The sequence below is a fragment of the Pseudopodoces humilis genome, chromosome 5 (genome assembly GCF_049639895.1).
Source record: "Pseudopodoces humilis isolate 2021_Gansu_Grassland_sample_001 chromosome 5, ASM4963989v1, whole genome shotgun sequence".
Classification (NCBI taxonomy): domain Eukaryota; kingdom Metazoa; phylum Chordata; class Aves; order Passeriformes; family Paridae; genus Pseudopodoces; species Pseudopodoces humilis.
Window position 1 is genome coordinate 35,653,971 of NC_142204.1, and position 22,299 is coordinate 35,676,269.

General features: G+C 36.0%; 1 protein-coding gene across 10 annotated transcripts in view; it reads right to left on the minus strand.

Annotated features, from left to right (window-relative positions):
* The window catches only part of NAV3 (neuron navigator 3), a 508,468-nt gene that overhangs the window by 27,272 nt on the left and 458,897 nt on the right, over positions 1-22,299 (minus strand). For all 10 annotated transcript variants that reach the window (XM_088054865.1, XM_088054867.1, XM_088054866.1 and 7 more), the window contains 6 exons: positions 21,136-21,296; positions 19,349-19,537; positions 16,898-16,950; positions 12,286-12,309; positions 9,893-9,970; positions 1,593-1,676 (listed from right to left, as the gene is read on the minus strand). In XM_088054865.1, the coding sequence (XP_087910991.1) occupies positions 1,593-1,676; positions 9,893-9,970; positions 12,286-12,309; positions 16,898-16,950; positions 19,349-19,537; positions 21,136-21,296 (589 nt within the window). The remainder of the gene's footprint in view (positions 1-1,592; positions 1,677-9,892; positions 9,971-12,285; positions 12,310-16,897; positions 16,951-19,348; positions 19,538-21,135; positions 21,297-22,299) is intronic.

Below are 22,299 nucleotides of genomic sequence, written 5' to 3' on the forward strand. Positions count from 1 at the left end.
AGTAATCTAAAAAAGGTCTCAATCATCTATTCAATATAAAATTAAGAAAAGCTCAATGACTTTATTGCAAAAAACAATGAAACTATTTGAAGTACATTCTTTAATATATGAGGGTACTGTTTAATGGATGAATTAGAAAGGTTTAATTTGTTAAATATTAATTTAATTATTAAACCCCTGTTTAATAGAAATTGTCCTGCAAGTTGAAGTAAAATTACTCCACTTGAGTGCAGGAAGCTCTGTATTAGAATGCACAGCTGATTTTTATTTAAAAATAACATTTTTTTAAAAAAAAAAAATATATTTTTATTTTATATTTATTCTATATTGCTTTTATAAGCAACAAGACTGCCCTTCCAGTCTGTACTTATATAATTACATATGTAATATATTATATTATATATTATATATTATATAATTAGGGTTAAAGGAATTTAACCTCAACAACAGAGAAGAGAAGAGAAGAGAAGAGAAGAGAAGAGAAGAGAAGAGAAGAGAAGAGAAGAGAAGAGAAGAGAAGAGAAGAGAAGAGAAGAGAAGAGAAGAGAAGAGAAGAGAAGAGAAGAGAAGAGAAGAGAAGAGAAGAGAAGAGAAGAGAAGAGAAGGAAAAGAGGAAGTTCTAAATCTCTTGGGAAAGAAACTTGATGATATGTTTCAATGTCACTGCTTAACCCCTCCTGGAAAGAAAATCTTCTGATGGAATTATACTTCGTAAAATAGTTAAAAGTTTTGGTTTTAAGAAAATTCCATTGTTACTGTATTCTTTTTCTTTCCCCCCATAAGATGAAACAAAAGCAAACAATACAACTATTTTCTCTCCAGTTCACAATGAATCTTGCCACATTTCATCTGTTGGTGCTCAACCAAACTCTGAAATGTTATTTTTGTGGACAGTTACAGACTTCAGTGGTGACCAGCAGCTCACAGATAAACAGTTTCTTTCACGGTTTGGCTCAAGGAGGCCTTTCTGATAATAGGAAAAAATTCATAAGGGTAGAAAGTAGCAGAAGTACAATCCTGGAAGGTGCTAAGCAGCCCCTTAATCCTGAGCTTGGTAAAAGAACTCACATTAAATTTCTTCAGATCAGGTTTAGAGGATTTTTTCCCCCCATTAGACAAAACAGCACAGTGAAAACCCAAACTCTTTACTTTTGAATAGGATGCCTAACCTTTGTTAACTTTATCAATGGAGCTATTTTTCTCTACTTAAGTTTCTTTGTTCCCTGTAATTTTAATATTCTGGTGGTGCTGGAAGTCTGTAATGAAGCACTGCAGCAGCTTATGATAAGTTTTTGTTACTGGATCTTTCAGTATGGAGCAAACCTAAAGTCATACATATTTTAATAAAATTCTGGAAACTAAGTATTTTACCTTCAAACTATTTTATGACACTATCTCTGTAAACCTGATGCTGCACAGTTTTTTCCAGATGCTTCTGGACATTCATGAAAATTTGATTGCAGCAACCATTAAAGAAAAATCTGTCTTATTGTCACAGATGTCCCTGTTTCCTTTCAGTTTTTTTTAAACAAAACTCTAATACAATTTTCTGGCTGTTTTCTACACAAAAGCATCTGCTTTGATAAACCTACCTTTTGTTCAGCTGTCATTGTTAGACTTTGCAATCGGCCTGTCATATTTCCCAAGCTTTTTTCAAAAGCTGCTACTAGATGAGCCTGTGAAAGAAAGACAACATTTGTCATTATAACAGGGAAACTTTCCCAGATCTATTTGATTTTCAAAAGTATGTTTCTCCTGCAAGCACATTTTCTCCAGCTCTTTAATATTAGTTAAACTCAGACTAAGCTAAGTTGGATAGATGAATCAGCCAAATGAACCCAGTGTTCCGCAGGCTTCTTTAGCCCACAATGAGATTAGCTCAGGTATGTCTGCCTGGAAATGAATTATGGATTTAATGCTATTGGCTTTAAGTTTACTGATATATTGGCCAAAAGTAGTCTGGTACCAAAGAGAAGTCCAGAAGCTATTATTTTTAATTACTGGACACTTCAAAGCAGGAATTCAAGTACTTTATCTTGAAAAGCAAATTTTAACTTCACAAAACACTTCAGAAAAATCCTGAGCCTCAAACAAAAAATATCACAGTTAGTCTTATAAAATGTCATTGCTTAGTGTATTAATATTATATTGATCATATATGTCTGTATGTGTGTAAAATATATTATGTAAAATATAAATATAACATTTAAAATGGGTGCAAATATATATTTAAAATAAAATTTTGACAACTGGAAGTCTTACTCCTCAGTATGAAAAACAATGAAGTTGAAACAGATCAAAAGATTTAAAAAAAAATAAACATTTCCTTGGTTTTTTTTAAACAGTGTCTTACACTGTATGCAATCTAAATTTTTACAAATTATACTTCATCAGATCTAACTGGAATTGGGCTTTGTAGGCAAAGAAGAGCAAGCGGTCACAGAAATTCCAGCATGCTAAGCCAGCTTGTATAGCCAAGGGAAAATAACGGTTTAATTTTTAACAAAGTCCATATAATTCCATCCATTTCTCTCCCAACATCAAATAGTAAAAGCATAAGGAAATGTTTATTTTCTCATTCCCTTCTCAAAAGTGGTAATAGACAAAGTCTCCAAACATTGGCACTTGGAAATATAACTCAAACCCACCACATTTATATGCACAAATGGATTAACTGAGCTTCCTCACTGAGGAAATGTAGTTTTATTATAGCAGTGCAGGCACACACTGGAAAATTTTTCAGTTGCAGATTTGCATGCTTTTACAAGCATAGTGGAAATTGTTTGAATGAATGTGGTTGTATTGGATCTGAGGTATAATCAAGAAAAGACACAGTCCAAAAAGGATTTTGTTCTGCATTTTAGGAGATGGAAAAGAGCTTCTTGCCACCTTGCTCTGTATATTATCCCTCAAATAGAAGATTACCATATATATAGTAGTGGGCTACTTCTGCATCTCCGCTTCAGAGCTGTCATAGTGATGAGTGACTTTTGAGTTTTGTAAATAATTTTGGATTGCTATAAATATTTATTTATCAAGGTGTCTTGAAAACTACTTATTTTATTCATATTAAACTTGCTAAAAGTTTACTCCTTGTAAGCTACACTATTAGTATACTTAGATATACTTAATTACTTATGGGTATAGAGGTCAGTCTACCTGCTTTCTGCATCTGCAGGGATAGTTTAGGGATTTGGTAAAGGACACATACACAAGGACTAACTCCAGATAAACATGAGACTAGATAAATATGCAATTTAAAAAATCTCTTAAAGATTAATTAGTAATTGCATATATTCTTATTTTAACATTTGTAACTTAAGCTACATTCTTGAAGTTATAATCTTTGATAAAATGAACCTGGAGAACTGTCAATCAATACTACAGCCTTTGGTTGTTTGTACTACTCTATTTCTCTGAGAAAAGTAACTGGTTTTTAAACTTACGATTAACTTTTTTAATTAGCTACATGTTAAAAATATCCATAGTAATCTATGCTGTTTTATTTACAAAGACAAAGACCACAGACCCAGAACACTATCAGAGACAAAATAGATGCACTACTACAGAATTTTACCCAAATGTTTCTTCATTACTTTTGTTTAACGGGAATCTAATGGAGCTCACTTTTTCCTGCCTCATAAAAAATCTATTGGCTTGGCTGATAGCCCATGGTTCTGCTTCACTCTGAGAATTACACTGGAGACTGAGGGCTCAAAAGAGGAATAATTTGTTTAATTATGCATTGCTTTTGTCTTTTTCTAGCAATTAGACTGTAATAACCACAGTACTTTGGTACCAAACTATGCATACCTCTCCAAAGTATTTTCCTATTCCATAGCTACAACTTCATCCTGCATTGTACACAAACAGACAACAAAGAACTTATAGGAAAAATTAAGCTCTAAAAAGCAGAATTAAAAATGTCAGCAAAGGTCACTGAAATTGTTTTTTTCTGACAGCCTTTAGAGAAAGACAGCCATGTCACAAGGATTCTTGCTAAAACTCAGCCAGTGACAGAGTACATTACCTTCTTGGAATACTATACCAAACTTTTTACATCATAAATGTAATCGGATCAAGATGATGCATTTTTCCTAACTCATTTCATATAAAGACTATTAGGTCTTGATTTGCTAATAATAAAGAAATGCAATTTAAAGTCTCATTGACCAAAAACTATTCAAGAAAAAAACCTTTTAATTACATTGTTCATTACTTTAAATGTTTATTACAAGACAGCACTCTACTGAAGTATTAATTTTACATTCAGAGAAATAAACTGTTCTGTCTCTCTCCATGGCAGCTAATATTCAGTTATTCAGCTGTCTAGGGAACTCCTGATTGAAAACTTAAGCAGATTTTCCCTACAACAAAAAACAAAAGATGAAAATTTAGTTTGAAAAAGGCTAAATTATCAGTATACTTATACGTGTGTTGAAGTATACATAAAACACATTTAACCATTTGAGCTCAGGCTTTGCATTTAAAAATTTAAATGCAGAATAACTAATAAAACAAAGCAAGGAGAAAGAAGTATCTGTATCTTTAGTAATGTTCATCAGAAATTAAAAATTCTAATTAGAAACTTTTTTACACTTAAAATTTTGGTAATTTATTTTGATTGGGTTGTTAATCCTCAATTTCTGAGGATGATTTAATTTAATTAAAAGTTTCCAATCTTTCATTCTTATAATATAAATATAAGAATTCCTAAATATAAAAATATTTAGGAATTGCTTGTTTGGGGTTTTTTTTTAAGATACAGCCAGTCTCTCACACCTTAGAAATCTCTGTGTTAGATTCAGTAGTTTCATTCGGGGCATACACACATCATTGCAATACTTCAAAGAGTAGCCAGAGTATTACATGTGCTTTATACAGTGCTCATTCTAAAGTAAAAATATGTCTTTACAATTGAATGCAGTATTTGTACTTGAAAAAAGACATCCTGGAATTAGAGTTAAGTAACTGGGCATTACCTGAAGTATGCCTGCAGCAAAATATATCCATCATTAACATGACATACATATTAGATACATAGATGTACAGCTCTTAACCTGTAGATATCCTTCACACATGAATTAATTTTGTGAAATGTGAAATGCCCATTGGAAATAGTCAAAGAGATCTATGCTTAGGGAATGTCTTCAGTGCTAAGATGACAGATTTGATTTTAAATATTTCCTTAGTAAACTATCTCAGCCAGGCAAACCCCAAATACCTCAGCTCTCAGGTTTACAGCCTATCCTGAGCATGGCATTCACATATGAAACATCTGTCTTCCAACACACTCTGGGATTTGACCTGTGGCGTTCAGATTTATAAAACAAAGATAAATAAATAAAGTTCCTCCCACCTGACAAGGCTGAATGAAAGGAGGTGTGAAAGGCCAGAAGAGATCAGGCTGACTGCAAGCAGCAAGGGTACATCTGGTGACCTTTTCTGTTTGCTGCCTGCTAGCATCTTGTTGCTTGGCTGTAGGATAGCGGTTCAGAGCTGGCCAAACAACAGCATTAGCCAGCAAACCCCCTCTGCTTTCTACTGGCATCCTGGCTCTACTACAGTTTGCAAGCATGCACCCTTCAGCTTTATACAGTACAAAGCACTGATCAAAGTCCCTCTGAACAGGCTGGGTCAGGCTGCTCACTGGAATTTGAGCCCTTGTCAGTCACATACGGAGTCTGCTGGTTGGACATTTTCTGCACTGAAAACAAGCCCTTTCTGAATTAGTGTTGAGATTTACCCTTCAGCCACACTGAGACAGATGCCAGGGATAAAGCAAGAATCTTGGAGAAAATCTGTAAATTAAGCATACAAATGACAGCTGGACCCAGCTTGAATTTAATCATATGCAGGCAAAGCACTTTGGCACTTTGGGGTTAATCACTGAAATGAAGTCAAGCACAGTACTTGAGTCCAGCCAACAAAGCCTGAACAACAAATGAAACCAAATAAGAAAATTTTCAGCAGAGTTTCCAGTAATGCCTGAGAAATGCTGTAACTTCCAATTGACAGATTTTGGTATGAAATAATGTATCAAGCAAAGGCTTGATTAAATAGTTCAAATTTCATTCAACCTGCCAGTCTTTTAATGACTTACGTACTAATGTCACCAGTGGTCTTCTGTGGAGAAGCAAAGAAAGCTACAAATAGTGGTGAAATAAGCTGAATAAGATGCTCTTTTTTTCACTCATGTACAATACATTTGCTGAGTTCTACAAAGGGAAGTGCTAACAACAAATTCACATCAGGATGAACTATGAGTGAACAAGATTTATGCCTATTAAGAGTTTCCTTCTCCAGACCACAGCAAGGCAAAAAGTGCTGTTTTCAGACAGTGAAAGTGTGGAAATCAGAAGGAGTTTAGGACTAACTCTGCAGACTAACATTAAGATGAATGCATTTGTAGCAAAAGCATCAGAAAGGACAGAGTGGTTTTCTGGTTAGCAAAGGCACCACAAAAGCTTCTCTGTTCATACAGTTCTCAGTCTGCCAGAGACGGATGTATCGTCAGAGAAAACAGGCAGTGATCAAGCTTTTCCGTATTAATGTTCATTCAAGTTTTAGCCTTATTGATGAGCAAATGTGACTCAGAATGAGGGTCACAGTAGTATTATCCATGTAGAGATTTGATTTTACTCTGAGAATAAATTCCAGATTTTGTGATTAGGAATATTTCTCCTTTAAAGGCAGTGACTGGTGAAATATGTCTCTTAGAATAAAAAATAAATGGTAAAGAGATAAATGCAAGAAATGTATTACTAAGGCAGCACAAGTTCATGAAATTTAGAAACTCATCTAGGTTTTCCATAAGTTTGCCAAGTTAAATGAATTGTTTGTTAATAACTCTCACAATTTTTATGAAAAGTATTTAATAACTGGTAGTTAAACATAAATTCTGTAAGTAGACTAAATTTTAGTGGTTCTATCACAATTAAATAGTTGACTATACACTTTGCTTTCAAGATGGATTTTATTTCTGATGTTTTAAAGATACTTTTACACTAGAATTTCTTCATATTAAGTGCTCGAAGGACTGGCAGAAGGATTGTTAAAACATTTAAGCAGTCTCTTTCAATTGTTTGGATTCATGTGGAAGTGTTGTTTTAATACTTTACAACTTCTGCACCAGAAACAGCAGAGAATGAAGTCAGGACAAGGTTTATTGTGAAATACTTTTCAATTTTTTGGTTTTGTAAAGTATGTATCTCATGAGAACATCCTGCCAAAAATATTTACTCCCAATATCCAGAAATACCTACTTTCTTTTTAAGATGGTTTTCATTTAGAATATAATTTTGTTCATGCCTGGAGATTTTGAAGTGTTTAAGTTTCATGCTCCTGAAATATTTAGTTTTGAAGGAATTTCTACATGTTAGGGATTTGGCAAGAGGAAAGATTTCTCTTGTATCATTTAAAAAATGTATGTGCAAAATGGATCAGCCCTAGGGTTGCCTATAGGTCTAGAGTTTAAAGAATATCTCCATGGAGATGGATTAGAATGTGTGTAACAGTCAAAAGAACATTACTGAATTAGCCAAATGGGGTACTTCTGGATAGGCAAAATCAGATGTCTATTTTCAGATATCCTATTGAAAATATTGCCCTTACAGTTAGATCAGTAGAAAAGCATTCTTGCTAGTTGTCCAGAAGCCTAGAGGCAGTATATAAGAACAGATTCTCAACAGTCCAAGCTGTTTTATACAGATCAACCCAAATTTATTTCTTATCCCTGCAGCTGATTTAGTTTGAGTGAAAAGCAAGCCAAAATACCCATTTTGAATGTGACTCAGTTTCTTCGAATTATGGATCAAATCTGATTAGAACTTGGAGCTGGCTTTGATAATTTGTCTAGAAAAAGTAATGTTATTGGAAACCATCCTTTATGGTGTTTATTTAATAGAAAGATAATGGCCAGAGGTACAGTGAAGGACTTCCAAATAAGACTGAGAAGAGATGGGACACGGTTTGTCCAAACAAACAAAACAATGTCTTTATTTGCTCAGCTGCAGAGAATGCTCTGACATCCTCACCTTATTACACTTGTTTCCGTATTATAGACTAGAGCATTTCTGGGTTGACTGAAAAGTGATGGAGTCTGAGTAATCTTTCAACTCTCCCTTTCAACACAGCAGTTAGAAAAAATATACTTGTATTTTCTGTTTTGAGCCAGTGGAAGGAGAGAAGGGAAAACTGTTTTTCTGCCTGCAGAGTAAAGAGAGGAGTAGTACCAGGGGCCTGAGTGATCACCTGGAACAGGCACTGAGCACAAGCCCACCACAGGCAAACAGTTTAATTTTACAGATACGACACCTCTATTTAGAATCATGAAAAGGTTTGAGTTGGGAGGGACCTCTAATGATCATCTAGTCCAACTTCTGACTGTGGGCAGACACATCTTTCACTAAATCAGGGGCTTGCTGGAATCAAAGTAACTCCTCTGGAAAAAACCAGGGCACTCAGAGTGGGTATGGGCATGTCTGTGATTGTGCTGTGCAACAAACCCAGCCAGGGATCACCTCCCTGTGCTCCCCACTCCCATGCAGAGCTGCTGCACCTCTGCATTTGTGGTGGAAAGAAAAGTGCCCTGCAGAGAACAGTAGACTCATTAGCAAACACACCTACCCAAAGCATGCTTATTTAGTTCTTCTGACCTCTCAGTGCGGGTTTTAGTTTGTTGCTCTCAGGATAGGTAACTGAAGAACGGCCCAAATTGGTAAAGATGAAGGTCAGTGTCTACAACACGTGAATGAAGGAACCCCATACCCAATGTAGATATGCTGGCTATTCTAGCTATACATTCTAAAACGAGTAACCCAACTCAGAATCCAGATTTTTAATTTACAAACATCACAATGTCCCACATCATCTGATTCACTAGCTCATTTTCAGTACTCAGAAGGTCTGGCAACCTACACTGCTACAGCTGAACAAATACCCACAGGTGCTCTGCAGCCATTTGAACAGAGAATAAAGTGCTAAGCATGGCTCTTCCACATTTTCCTGTGTGGAAGTCACATGTGAACATGCAGTTTTCACAGAGCTAGAGATTATTTTCTCACAACATGAAATAATTTCTTTAAAATCAGCAGTATTTATAAATCTAAATATTCAGGACACCTACATGTCAAAGAAGGGCACGGTACTGGCTGCCTGACATATCAGGAAACTGCTTTCTTGAACTGCAAAATGATATTCTTCTAACTGCATCTCAGATTTCACTCACAATAGTATTGATAATTATAGTCTGAACTGCATTTAAAAATCACAATACTAGATTGTTCAGTAACTTCACCTGAAACCACAGCAACCAGACAGGATTGTAGCTCGCATTATGTATCTGGAGTTATTTTCAGATAACATGTTCCATAACTCATATTACCAATATATGTCAATTGGAAGGAACACCAGGAAGCTCTCTGTGAAAGAGCCCAGTTTAAATTAGTTATAAATCAGCATTGTTTTTGTAGCATATAGATTCTGTATAACTTGTACACTGTGTTTTCCTTCACACCTGACTGCATTTTGCAGGGTTTGTGAAATGAAACTCTAATGAATTCTATTAGAATATGCAAATTATGCCTTTTTTTGGTTGTGTCTCCTTACTTTTGGCTTTTCTTTATAATTGATTCTAAGAAAAGGATGAAACTGAACAGGATAGGACTGTCACATTCAAAGTGTGGAAACTCTCCATTTCTATTTCCTACTTTCCATATCCACAAGATTACTTCTACTTGAGGCTGGGGCAATATAAAAATGTAATGAAGTTATTAACTTGAAAAAAACCCAAATAAATAAACAGCAAAAGTCTCCAAGATTATGTGTTGAGTAAGAGCTATTGATAACATATTCGCTGATACTACTTATCATCACATGCAAAAATACTTACATTTGCTGAAAGTTGAGAAGTAAGGGTAGCAACTTTCTCTTGTGATGCAACCAACTCCCTCCGTAGCTTCTGAATTTGCTAGAGAAAAAACAGACTGCTGTCAGCATTTAATCAATTTTTTTTGTTGTGGTTATTTTTTATGTTTTCTTGAGAGACCACCAATAGGTTTACAATGTCTTAGCTTCAGATTTTAATCTTAGAACTATCCAGAAATACAAATTATTAGAAGTTGTCTCTTAGTGTTGCTCCAATTGTTTCACACACTTAACTGGTGTATGAGCCAGGATTCCAATTAAGGGAGCACATATGGGAAAATGCTTAATTACTTTGTATGTGATATCCTCTGTTTGCAAGGGAAATGTCATGGGTTTTTTACCAAATCCCCTAAGTTCCAAACACAGGCTTAGTGCAATCAAGGAGAGCCGCCCTGGATGTGGCCTGGGGTTTTGAAACATGAGAGCATTTGGGTGAGGTTCACTGTGCCTGACTGTAGACATGATGCAACAACACATGTTGAATGTCTACATAAGACTAAGATAACGTGAGATATGTACTCCCACACTGCCTGGCATGAAGAAGGCTTTGATGGCTACCTCAGACACAGACTTTTTTTCTTTAAGGATGTTTAAAATTAGGTGAGGTAAAATAGTATTTCTTTTTTTTTTCTCTAACACATGCTTCCTACAGTCCCTGCAATTAAAACATGCAACCTCTTTAAACCTTATATAGTATTCAGAAACTTGCTTGCCAATTTAAAAAAAATAAATGTAGCTTTAAATGTGCTTGTTGACATGAAAATAAACTCAAGACTCCTTCATCCTTTAATGAAAAACAGAATCCTTAAGAAAAATATCTGTTTCCCTTTCAGCTGGGGTAGATACTAAGCATGAAGCTTGCACATCATTTTAAGCTCATTTAACCCTATCTGAGATCTTACAGGGACTTCTGGACATTGTATTGGAATCAAGCACAGCATGGAGCTCCACTTTGACGAGCCTTTCATATTCAGACATAAATTATTCCAGACTAGAGAAGTAAAATGGGTAAAACCACCCTAGGAAGGGGAACATTTACAGTTACTAGTAAAGACCACTGCAGTACTTTAGTTTTATGACTCCCATAAAAACCAATAAGGAATATGGCACAAGCAACATGAACATTTTCCTGTACTTCTATAACACAAAAATAGCTCAGTCATTTACACTAGCTCAGTGCAACAGTGGCAGATTATTGAGCTGCTCTCCATCCTGGACTGGCCCTTTTATTTTTCCAATTTTCCTCTTTGTTTTTTAAATGCAATTACTTGACATTCCAGCTTAAGCTTTCATCATATTCTTGCAAATTCACAAAGGTAGGTCTCATGAAGTGCTGTTCAACAGCTGTAAGACCATCTCAAGCAGATCCAGATACTGAGAAAACATAATGCAGAAACACATATTTTCATCTCTATATACAGCCTTATATAAAAGGCAATAAAACGAGGAATTGTAATTTGCACTACTGAGCTATGGCATGCCTCTTCAGCTCCTTTGTTTTAACTTTAAGAGATGTAAGCTTAGACAAAATTATATTGAAATATACTGTAGCAAGGAAGGAAGGATATGATTATTTGTTCAATTTCCTCAAAATATCTTTTTGTTGACTTTGATTAGAATACTAAAAATAGGAGCAGCATAAATGCAGGAGTTGGAAGGCACATAGCTCTGTGAAGTGGAAATGCACCCCTCGATGCTGTATTTTATTGCTGCTACTCTTTGGTGCCCTTTTAATACAACCAGGACTTCATTTTGAGAAAGGCTGTAATTGTATCCAGCTGCTGACCCAGGCTTGTCACCCACTCTTATACACTGTAAGGAGAACAAAGCTATTTTCCATGTCAAATTTGATTTATATCTGAAATCAATCTGCATTGCTCTGAAATCCATCAAAGTGGTCAGTTTCAGAAATTTAATATAATGCAAAATGTAAGGGAGAGAAGTTCAAAGCCACCATCTGAAGTATTTTTCCTCCTGAAAGGCAGCACCTTACCTTGAATTGCACAATCCTTTAGATCTTGCACTGAGTGGTATTAAGTCTGAAATCAGACCTATCACAACTCCTCCACTCAACGCCCAGCTCTCACTGATTCTTTTCATCTTTTTAGAATGACAGACAGGAGGCTTTTTTTCAGCACAATGCTAAGAAAACACCTAGTGCACTAAAAACTGCACCAGGTTTTCACCAATGCTTCTTAAAATGTGATGCAAAGACACAGGGTGTATTTTCCCTGCCAACTACGCAGTTTAGCCAAAGCAGGTAAACAACAAACTATAAAATGTATAATGTAAAATGCATAATTCCCTTACTATAATGCAAGGCAATACAGAAGTATAAAATTGAAGGAAAGTTCTTACCTCTGAATGTGCCTTTTCTTCTGCCTGGAAGAAAACAAAGAGGAAATGGCTTAGAATCAGCGTGCAACATAATTGTGGTATTAGAGCAAAAAAGCCAGCTACAGTGAAGTGAAATGAATAGCTTCATGTATCCATTACAATTAAGGAAGGTATCCAGTAAAAACAATAAATGGAACTCTTTTCAACTTGCTTGGCAGGGCTCCATCTGAAACCCCAAAGAGATTGCCAGCATACTGACAAAATTAAATGGTGGAGAAAAGGGCAGCAGGATGAGAACTTCAGAAACTGCAGCTACATTTCTAAGATACAAACAAAAATTTACTATGCTCTCACTGCATGGACCTTAGTCTGACACAACTTTTATGCTGCAATGATTATTAGGGCTCCTGGATTTATATTTGTCTTACTGCATACCAAGAAATGTTCCTAATATGATAATAAGTAAACTCTGATAAGAGAAGTTGACAGCATACCTGTAAAACATACATTGAGGAAGGTGAGGGGGACTTGAATTTTAATGTAATTTCTTCCATACAGAATACTGACCAAAATATTAAAGGCTATCAAGGCATGTTAAAGTTTTCAATTAAACTCACTAATATTATTTAAAGTTAAGTATTTTCCATATTACAATGTATGGTGTTATATATTGAAGCTTTTTACAACCTTTTTCAACAAGCTAAGAAACGAAACTACTGTAAGGCAAACCTTTGAAAGTCATTCAGTTTCTAAGCATTGGATTAGCCCTATTCAGGAGACATTTGGTGGACAGATAAATCTTGCTTCAGTGGGATTCTAATGGAAAAGAATGGCATGCCATGAGAAAGGAACCCTTTCATAACATAAAATAGGAATCAGTTAATGTACTGGAAATCAATCGACCCCATGGTCTGAAGTGGCCCAGATTCAGAGAAGCAGTCTACATTATGTGGAAGAGAAGTAAGCAGTAAAAGGAAAATGTAGGTAGAGGAATTATCTATAAATAACACTAGAAACACTGAGAAAACCCACAGAAAGGGTTCTTCAGGATATTCTCTGGCATTGGACTGTCTTACTCTGTGTTATTACAAATTAGTGTACTGACTTTGAGCCTGTATTAGGCATTCATTTTGGGCTCTTAGGATTTTAATGATTTATAACAGAAATGTTTCTTTTGCTTTACCTTTCATAAGGGGAGAAAACTCCTGGAAAACAACTCTTTCCATATATGCTTTTCTGTTAGCAGTCACTAAACAGACTGATGCTACAATATTTACCTTGGCAACACTTAGAAATTCTTTTTGCTGAAACTGCTCTAATATCTGACACAATACTATGCAGTGGATGATTTAGTACAATGAGATATTTTTTTCAGCACTGATGTGACACACATGCTGTAACACCCTAACTTTCTAATCTATGTTTGTGAACAGGAGATCTGCCCACAGAAAAAAAAGATGATATTCTATTCCCATTATTGTTACATCAAATATGTAGTGCATGAAGAGTCACAAAGGGACTGAGGTGACAGTGTCCCCTTATGATTTCTTCTGTGGCAACAAAAGCAAAAAATTAGGTTTGCTGATCTTTTCCTAAAACCACCATGTGGGGACATGGCTCTTGTCCTTGGACCACCAAACTTGCTGATGCAGGGACTGCTACATGTTGTCACCAGACAACACCCTCAATGCACAAGTGTTACCTCTTCCTGAGTTCAGAGAGGTGGCTCCCACAAGTCACATTTTGTGGGCAGTGAAGGAAGTAAATGAATGAGAAAGACCAATATTTTGGACACACTATCAGCTTTAAAAATAGATTCTAACAACCAAATATATCTGAGCAGTTTTTACTTAAGTTCATGCTCACACCATTGTAACCCATGATTCAGCATTGTTCCAATAAGCTCTAAAAGGAAAAAAATAAATTCTTTTTCTCAATCTACTTCTCCATGATATGCATGCATCCCATCCTTGAAAGGATTATTTTTTCTTTCTCTGAGGTCTTAGAATATTAAGGTACAAATGACATGTCCTTACACAACTCCTCTGAGCATGGCTTGGCACAATCAGTGAAGCCTAGGGACTCAAAGTGTAGCTAATGCTGAGAGCCAGTGTGAGAAATTGGCAATTAACTAAATATGTGAATATTTAAGTGTTTCACCTACTGAGCAGGAGGAGATTGAAACAGGAGACAACCTATCATAATTTTTTCAATTACTCACAGGGCTAAATGAATTCACTGCCAAAACTGAATCAGTTTACTATATCTTTTACATTCACAGCTTTTCTGTGAAACAAAATGGGTATCTCTGTACATGCATATCTCTACAAGCTAGATTTCCACTCTGTGCAAATTAAGTCCTGAAAAACCCAAATGCAAGTAAAGAAGAAAGCCGATATATACAGAAAATAGTAGTGAATGCAGAACTTCTGTATAATTGGACTTATTTAATGGCAGAAAATAATGAAATGTCTCTTCTGAATCTCATATTCTAATTCTCAAAGAAACTATCTTCAGAGAACAACTTGAAGATTTTCAACTATCCTCTGGTAATTATACATGAAGGTCTTGATCTTCATTTAGTACTTTAAATTTCTCCAGTGATTAGGTCACAGAAAACACTAGCACTTAGGCTTAAGACAGTGCTTGAGAAATCTGATAAATTTAATTGAGATAACCCTGTGAAGCTATCCCATTGCTCTCTTCACTCAGCTGATGTGACACAAATGTGAAACCTTTCATGTTTCTATACTCCACTTGTGCATCTTCTGATTAATTGCTGAAAAGTTTAAACTGTTTTCACAGAGAGCTCAAGCAGCAGAAATTCAGATCAAAAATCTTTGCTAAAAGTCAATCCTAGTAATTTTTTTCATACCAATTTCTTTCTGGCTCTTTTCAGATTTTTCTGCAGCTTCTATTGTCTTGCCTACATAATCCATTACTCCAGGAGTAGGGCTCAGCTGCAATGTAAATTCACAGTCTGAAGATATTTATAGTATGAAACTGTAAATAGTTTAAAGTTTATTTGGTAGGAAAAATACCATTCTTTATTATCATGGAGTTTAGTTAATATTTCCAAGATACTCTGTTCAAAGATAACAGGTTACATAAATAGTAAGTATTAGTAAATTCCTTCTACATTACACAACACCAGAGCACAGTTATTACAGATTTATTCACTTACTGGGTGCTGAAGGCATCCTGTGTCACTTTATAACTTGATTTTTTTCATCTATCAGTTTCATAACATTCTTCTAAAATTTGACATCAAAGCTTGAATTATAATTTTGACACACCTTCCCAAGCAAACTTATTGTAGTGTCTCATAGACAGGGAATAGCTCCAAATATTTTTTCAACCACCAAAACATGAGTGAGAAGCTTAACTCTGAATGTTAGTTGTGCCTCACATGTAGCCAGCCTGTATAAACATTCTACTCCTCCCAACTTCACCTCCCCTCTCCCGCTTCCAGATATTTCAGGACTGGTCTGGACTGGAATGACTTGGAACTTGCAGTTTAAGGCAAGTGTACTTGATGTTTGAGATATGCTCTTGTATGAACCTTTTTATGATTAAACAGAACTAGGAGAGGCACCATTGTGCACGGATGGAACATACTTTTGAACCTAACATGAGTTTAGCACTGAGACAGAGCTACCACATGCTCCAAAGGCATCAAACTGCATGAGCTTGGCAACAGCTGGTGTGGACTCTGGGTAGAGGAGTCCATCTCTGGAATGCCAGCTGACACTATTCAACAACTGGACACATGGAGGGGACACACACTATTCATGTATGTATGGGATAAAAGCAGGTAAGTGGGTTGCCCTCCTGTGAAAAGGGGCTACTGCAACATGTAATTGTAGTTGTGAGGAGGCTGCAAAGCAACTGCTATGTATCAGCAAGAGAATGCCCAAACATGTTCAACTTCTCCCCTATGGATGATTTCTTGTCATGGAACAACCAAAACAATAAATGATGCAAAATATATAAAAAAAATCCATAAAATAAAAAAAAAACCCAACCAAACCAACAATAAAATAGAGGGGAAAAAAACAAACCCAGAACAACTTCTGGAGATAAAAACAGATATTACTCAATCTAATTAATCTAACAAAGATTAAAATTTTAGAAAGTTATTCTTCTCTTTGTAAAAACATCTAAATGCTGTCACTTACAAGAAATATCAGTAGACACTTAAACTCCAAATTACACCTCCCTTACCCTAAGGCAATCTTCTGGTTTTTAGGAAGTTCACCTCAAACAGTGCCAGGATTTTATATTAAAATAATTTTCTAAGTTGTGCACTAGCTGAAAGTAAGCAAAATTACTCAAAATGGTCAACTACAATAGCATAAGGACCCCCATAAAAGAGACACTTTTAGACTTTCACCTATTTTTTAGCTTTCAAAATGTATACTGGATGATTTTAAACGTTTATAAGCAATTCACATAAAGAGATGAAAAGAATGTTTTCTAAAATAGTATGCAGTAGTACGAAGCTGAAAATAAGCATTCCTACTTTACTGCAGTAAAATTCTAATTCTTCTACGTCTCAAAGTATTGAAATTTTCATGAACAATGAACAAGAACAGAGGCAGGCAGAACTTTTTTCTAAAATATCAATACTCACCGTAGAGTAGAGAGAGGATGTGCTGGAGACAAGTGATAATGAGGACCCATGTACTTTAAGAAAAGAAAAATAACATGAAATATCGATAAAAACATAAAACTTCCCCCATGTAGCTCAATAAGTAAACAAATTTTTGAAATGAGAACCAATTTTCCACAAATAGCTATTATATAGAATAGCTATTAATAGATTTCCCTGCATTTAGAAAGACTGTCCTGTGCAGAAAAATCGTTTTCCTGTATACGGGGCAGGTGAGTGAACCAACAAAATATTTTATTATTGTCAGAAAACTAAGCATCACTTTTGTTGCTTTGACAAGAAATCACTTGATAAATACACTCTTCAGAGAAACCAGAAATTGAGCTGTTTATACAGCTACAATCTACCTGTCCTGTAGCTGTCCTAAGCTGAGAAAATGATTTTAGTAAGAGATTATGCTTTGGAAACCACTTCATATTCCATGGGGTGAGCTCCCAAGCTTGTCTCAGCAATGCTGACCTGAGTAGTTATTGTCCATGGGAAGTGGTAACTGTGAGAGGTAGTGCCATATTTCCCCTGATCCTCAGTGGAGTCAGCCTCAAGAGCACTGACTGAACGTCACAGGGCTGCACTTTAAGAAATGGGGTTCCTGGCCTACCTGGAAATGATAAATGAAGGCTAAAACTGTAAAAAAAATTGTCCCTTTCTGATGACTCTCCTGAGGAAAGCTATACCCAAAGATAATTTCAAAGAAGACAACTTATTTAATTTCCTCTTTTTATTTTTGTTTCACAAGAAAGTTTTTTGATATTCATAATTTGCCAGGGTTTGATAAAAAAAGTATTTTGCTTTAATAGCTACCTGTATGCAAAAAAAGACACTACAAGAATACTTGGATTAGCCAAATGGACTTTGAATTTGGCTTTGTATTTATAGAAATGTGGTACACTGACCATTGAAATGGAGTGGCTTCCAAAGTATGTTTGGTTTTCAGTCTCTGGTTTAAATGTTTCAGCTAAACTGCCATCTGCATTCATACCCAGTGGCTCTACGCATTACCTCACTTGTTTCACTTTAACATTCCTCAGAGCTCTTATCTTAAAATACACTTGACCTTCTAACAGCATCATTTCATGGTAATCTCTAATGACTGTAAACTGCTGAAAACTGTTTATTACTGCTGCATTGACTTTCATTTACTCAGGTTGATCACGGTTATCTACTCCAGCTGGATATGAAACATAACCAATGAAAAAGCTTTCATCAAACCCACTGGTGACCCATTACTGAAATTCTACATTTAACACCTCTTTTTCTATGCATAAATTGCTTTGTTTTCTCTATTACTCTTACAGTGTTTCCTTTGATAATTCTGTTACTCAGCAAAGGGTCTGTAGTCAGCTCTGTCCGTGAATTATGTGATATTCTTCTGTGCAGTCAGCCATCCTCTCTGTGCTGACAACTCACAGCTTGAGTTGTCCTGCACCCTACTGCTAGTATTACATACCCAGATGTCTGCCTGATATAACATCTAAAATACAGTAAAAGGAATAAAAAAATGGAAGTATTATTTGTCTGTTGTTTTATCTTGGTCATTTTATCTCATAACTATGACCTTTGGGGTTAAGGCAAGACTTTTTTTATTTGCCTATTATAAAGATAATTTACATTTTCATCACTGAGCAGTAAACAAGATGAATGTTGCAGAATTAATCCCATGAAGTTGTCTTTTTTTGTTTAATTAAAGGGTGTAAGGACTTTGCACTCTGCAAATAAATCACATTTCTGCAATTCTGCAAATAATCAGATATACCAGAAATGCTAGTCAGAAGAAAATGCTACAGTGCATTTAATTAGGAGCAGTCAGGTTCTCTGTGGATGAAAGAGTAAAACCCAAAACCAAACCAAAAAATATTCACCAAGTTCCAGATGTTGCAGATAGCATTAAAAAAAGCAGACAGTAATAATCTGCATAAAGTAGGGAAGTCAGTTTAAATTACAGAATTTCAATACAGAAATTCACATGGTATTTGCTGTAGGAGGCTATAGGATAGTGGGGAGATTGAATGACTACAAAAGAAAGGAGATGCTAGGTAGCAGTGGTGTTTGGGGGAAAAAAGGAAGCACAAAAGTAGGACTAAGAAAGCAGAGAGACACAGTAGTCAAACTATGTTCAGACATTTTGGATTTAGAGGAAAAAAGAATAATTTTCCAAGAATGGCTTCCTTTTCTTCGAAATTTCTGATAAAGGATTTGTACATACATGAGATACATACAGCATTGCATATTACTGGCTGAAAGGAATACGTTCCGTGTTTTAGGACAAGGAAGGCTTTTGAGTCCAACTCAACAGGATTAATAAAACCTTCACAAAATCATTGAAGTTTCTATGGTGCAGGGTGCAGAGAAGTATTTTAAAATTTTTATGCTTTGAACATCTGTTTGCCAATGTAAGTAGTTACTCAGTCTTACCTTCTTCCATGCTGTCCCTGAATGAACCTGAATGACTGATTGCTCGTGGTCTCTCTTCTAAGGACGTAGCACTGCCACACAGTTGGGAGTCATCATAGAGATCAAAAGAAGTGTCTTGAGCAGGGATGCTGTTTGAACGCATCATGCTGGGTCCAGGAAGGTTAAACTGTGACAGGTTGGTTGGACTCACTGGAATAAAAAGCTTTATTAATGAAGCACATTTCCATTAAGTGAATTTTGGTTCTGCACAAAATTGTAATGTAGAATTAGCACGGTTAGGTGGACTTCATGCTGTTGAGAAAATGGAAGGCTTTTATTCCTATGTTTAAAGCTACAACAAAAAGGTGGAGTAGATGGCCTCAAAGGAGGTGGAGCTGGATGACATTAATCCTGTAAAACAGGTAACCTAACAGCTCTTCTAATTAATCACTATCTGTATTTTAATGTTATATACCTGTATTACTGCCTGCTGTTAAGACCAAAGTTTATCTACATATGCAAGACATTTATCCTTTGATTTTCAGGAGCACCTACCACTATATTAGGTTAAAAATTTGTGCAGAGGTCTCAGTTGAATCTCATCCTAATAAACAGGTGTAGTCAGACATGGCTGAAGTAAAGAACAGTGTTGATGAACCTACTTTAAGCTTTTGCAAAGTTCTGTTGCCAGTAGGAAGGAAAGCCTGGCTATGGTTCCTCTGGACCACACAATCTCAATGCCTAGGAGGAAAAGCTGTCTAGCCAAATTCAGCCTCAGTGTTTGGACTTTTATTTTAGATCATCCAAGATGTGTCCTAAGTTATAAACTACCAGAACAGCTGTGTTGTGAGAGCAACTTATTCCACAGGGCTATGAAAACTGAAAAAAAAGCAAAGAACAATGAAAAAGGAAATTTTAAACCCCATTATCTTATTGCTCTCTATTGTGAAATTCACAAGAACTATGAACAAAAAGATCATTGTAAACAGAAAATTATATAGTGAAAAAAAACTGTTACAAAGAGCTGTGTATGTCTGATCAAATTTCTTTTGAGTGATTGTAACTTATAGATGCCATAAGCTCTGACAGAGAGATAGAAGTATTAGTGCTTCAAAGGATGCTACTAATTCCTCAGTAAGGGCCTAAACCATAAAAAGCTCATCATGAACCTAGTTATGTGTGAAGTCCACTGAAGATAAGTGGGTTTTATTCAGACTTAAAGAGAGAAATAAAATATTAAGAAAAAAATAAACTTGTGTTGGATTAATTTGAAACAAGATTCAGAAGAACCAAATCTAAACCTTGGTTCATAATCAAATAAAGCTTCCATGTGACTCACATCCCAAAATACTATATTGCATTCCAGGTTAGAATATGGACTGGGCCCAGTGCAGTCATAGCCAGGTCCAGCTACTGAAACACATTTAAACGGTCTATCTCAAAGCAAACCTATATGTAGGAAAAATCAAATGTTTAGTTTCTGACATTCACTAAAATCACTGGAAAGAATCTTACTGACTATGAAACCTAAAAGATGAATAGCTTTGAACTAGAAACTAATTTCCAGTTCTCCCTCAAAATTTATCTCCTTGGTCAAGTCATGAAGAATCTGTGATTTTTTCCTCTGTGCAAAATAGGTGGTATCCTGGTCCACTTCATTAACAATACCGTGAGTTTCCCCTTACTAATGAGGTAGAACAGTATGGGGATGAAGACGTTAAAAATAAACCACCTCGTCCAGCAGACTAAGAAATATTTACAGTTGAACTTTATGGTTCTTTTACAGAGGGGGAGAAACAAGCATTTACCCAGGTTGGAAAAGTGATATTTTCCAGTTGCAGATGAAGACATAGCTGAAGGAGAAACAAGCGGGGACTGACTGCCAGTGTCTTGCAGGCCTCCAGTTGAATGGGAGCGTAGCCATTCCTTGCCTTCCTCCTGACTTGTCTGCCGGGATGATGGTGTATATCTGAAAAATCACAGCTCACATGCTCAAGACAATGACAAGGTGATGTCTTGGAAAGAAACAGCTGTCACATAAATACCCGTCACCAGTTAGACAGAACAAAACAAATCCCTAGAAAAGCATCAAGTCTAGTCAAGTGATTATCACCAGAGATTTTAACTAGGTACAATTTACCACTGGGTTACAATAGAAAACATACAGGACTTGAGCACCCCCCCTTACTCTTCAGCCCCCTCCCCAAAACAGCATTCCCTTCTTTTGAAGAGACAGGATGATCAACCATAGCAGACAGACAACTGAGCTGACAGAAGAGGACTTCAAAGGTTGATGCAAAAGCTTGGAAGCTGTATGGTTAGGATGGGGAATGCACAGAATAGAAGCCAAGGAATGTTAGTAGCCACTTGAAAAATGACATCCGTCACATATTATGTGGGCAATTGATTAGATGACAGGAGTGAAACAGATCAACAACTCTGAAAACGGAGTTAGCATTGACAATGATAGCTACTCATGGTCATATGCATGTGGTCTTCCGCTCTGAATGCTACCTGACATTGTGTGCTGCCCCAAACTGAGGGGAGGGAAAGGGACAGGAAAAATAAACAATTAGCAGAAACAAGTTTTCTGGAAGGAAGAGGTTTGGCAATCAATTCATCAAGTGATTCGTATGGTAACCAATAAAACAAGTGCACTGTGATGTGGGCTAAGATGGAGAACTGGTAACGCACTGGTCCAGCCTTGGCTGAGCTGGAAGAAGGGAAATTCTGCCAGTGATTTAACATTAAAATGTGCAGACAGTGTGGGTCTTAATCAAGAGATTGTATTCAGCAATGTCTGAAATAGTTTGCTTCATTCAGACAATATCCTGCTGAGAAATGAACACCTTCTTCACTACTGTCATGAGCCATCAGTGTTCCCCAAAACAGCAGAGCAGAAAGGGCTTTTGATATTCTGGCTTCAGGCTTGCAAGGCACAAGTGCTTCTGCTTAGAGAGAAGATTAAATGA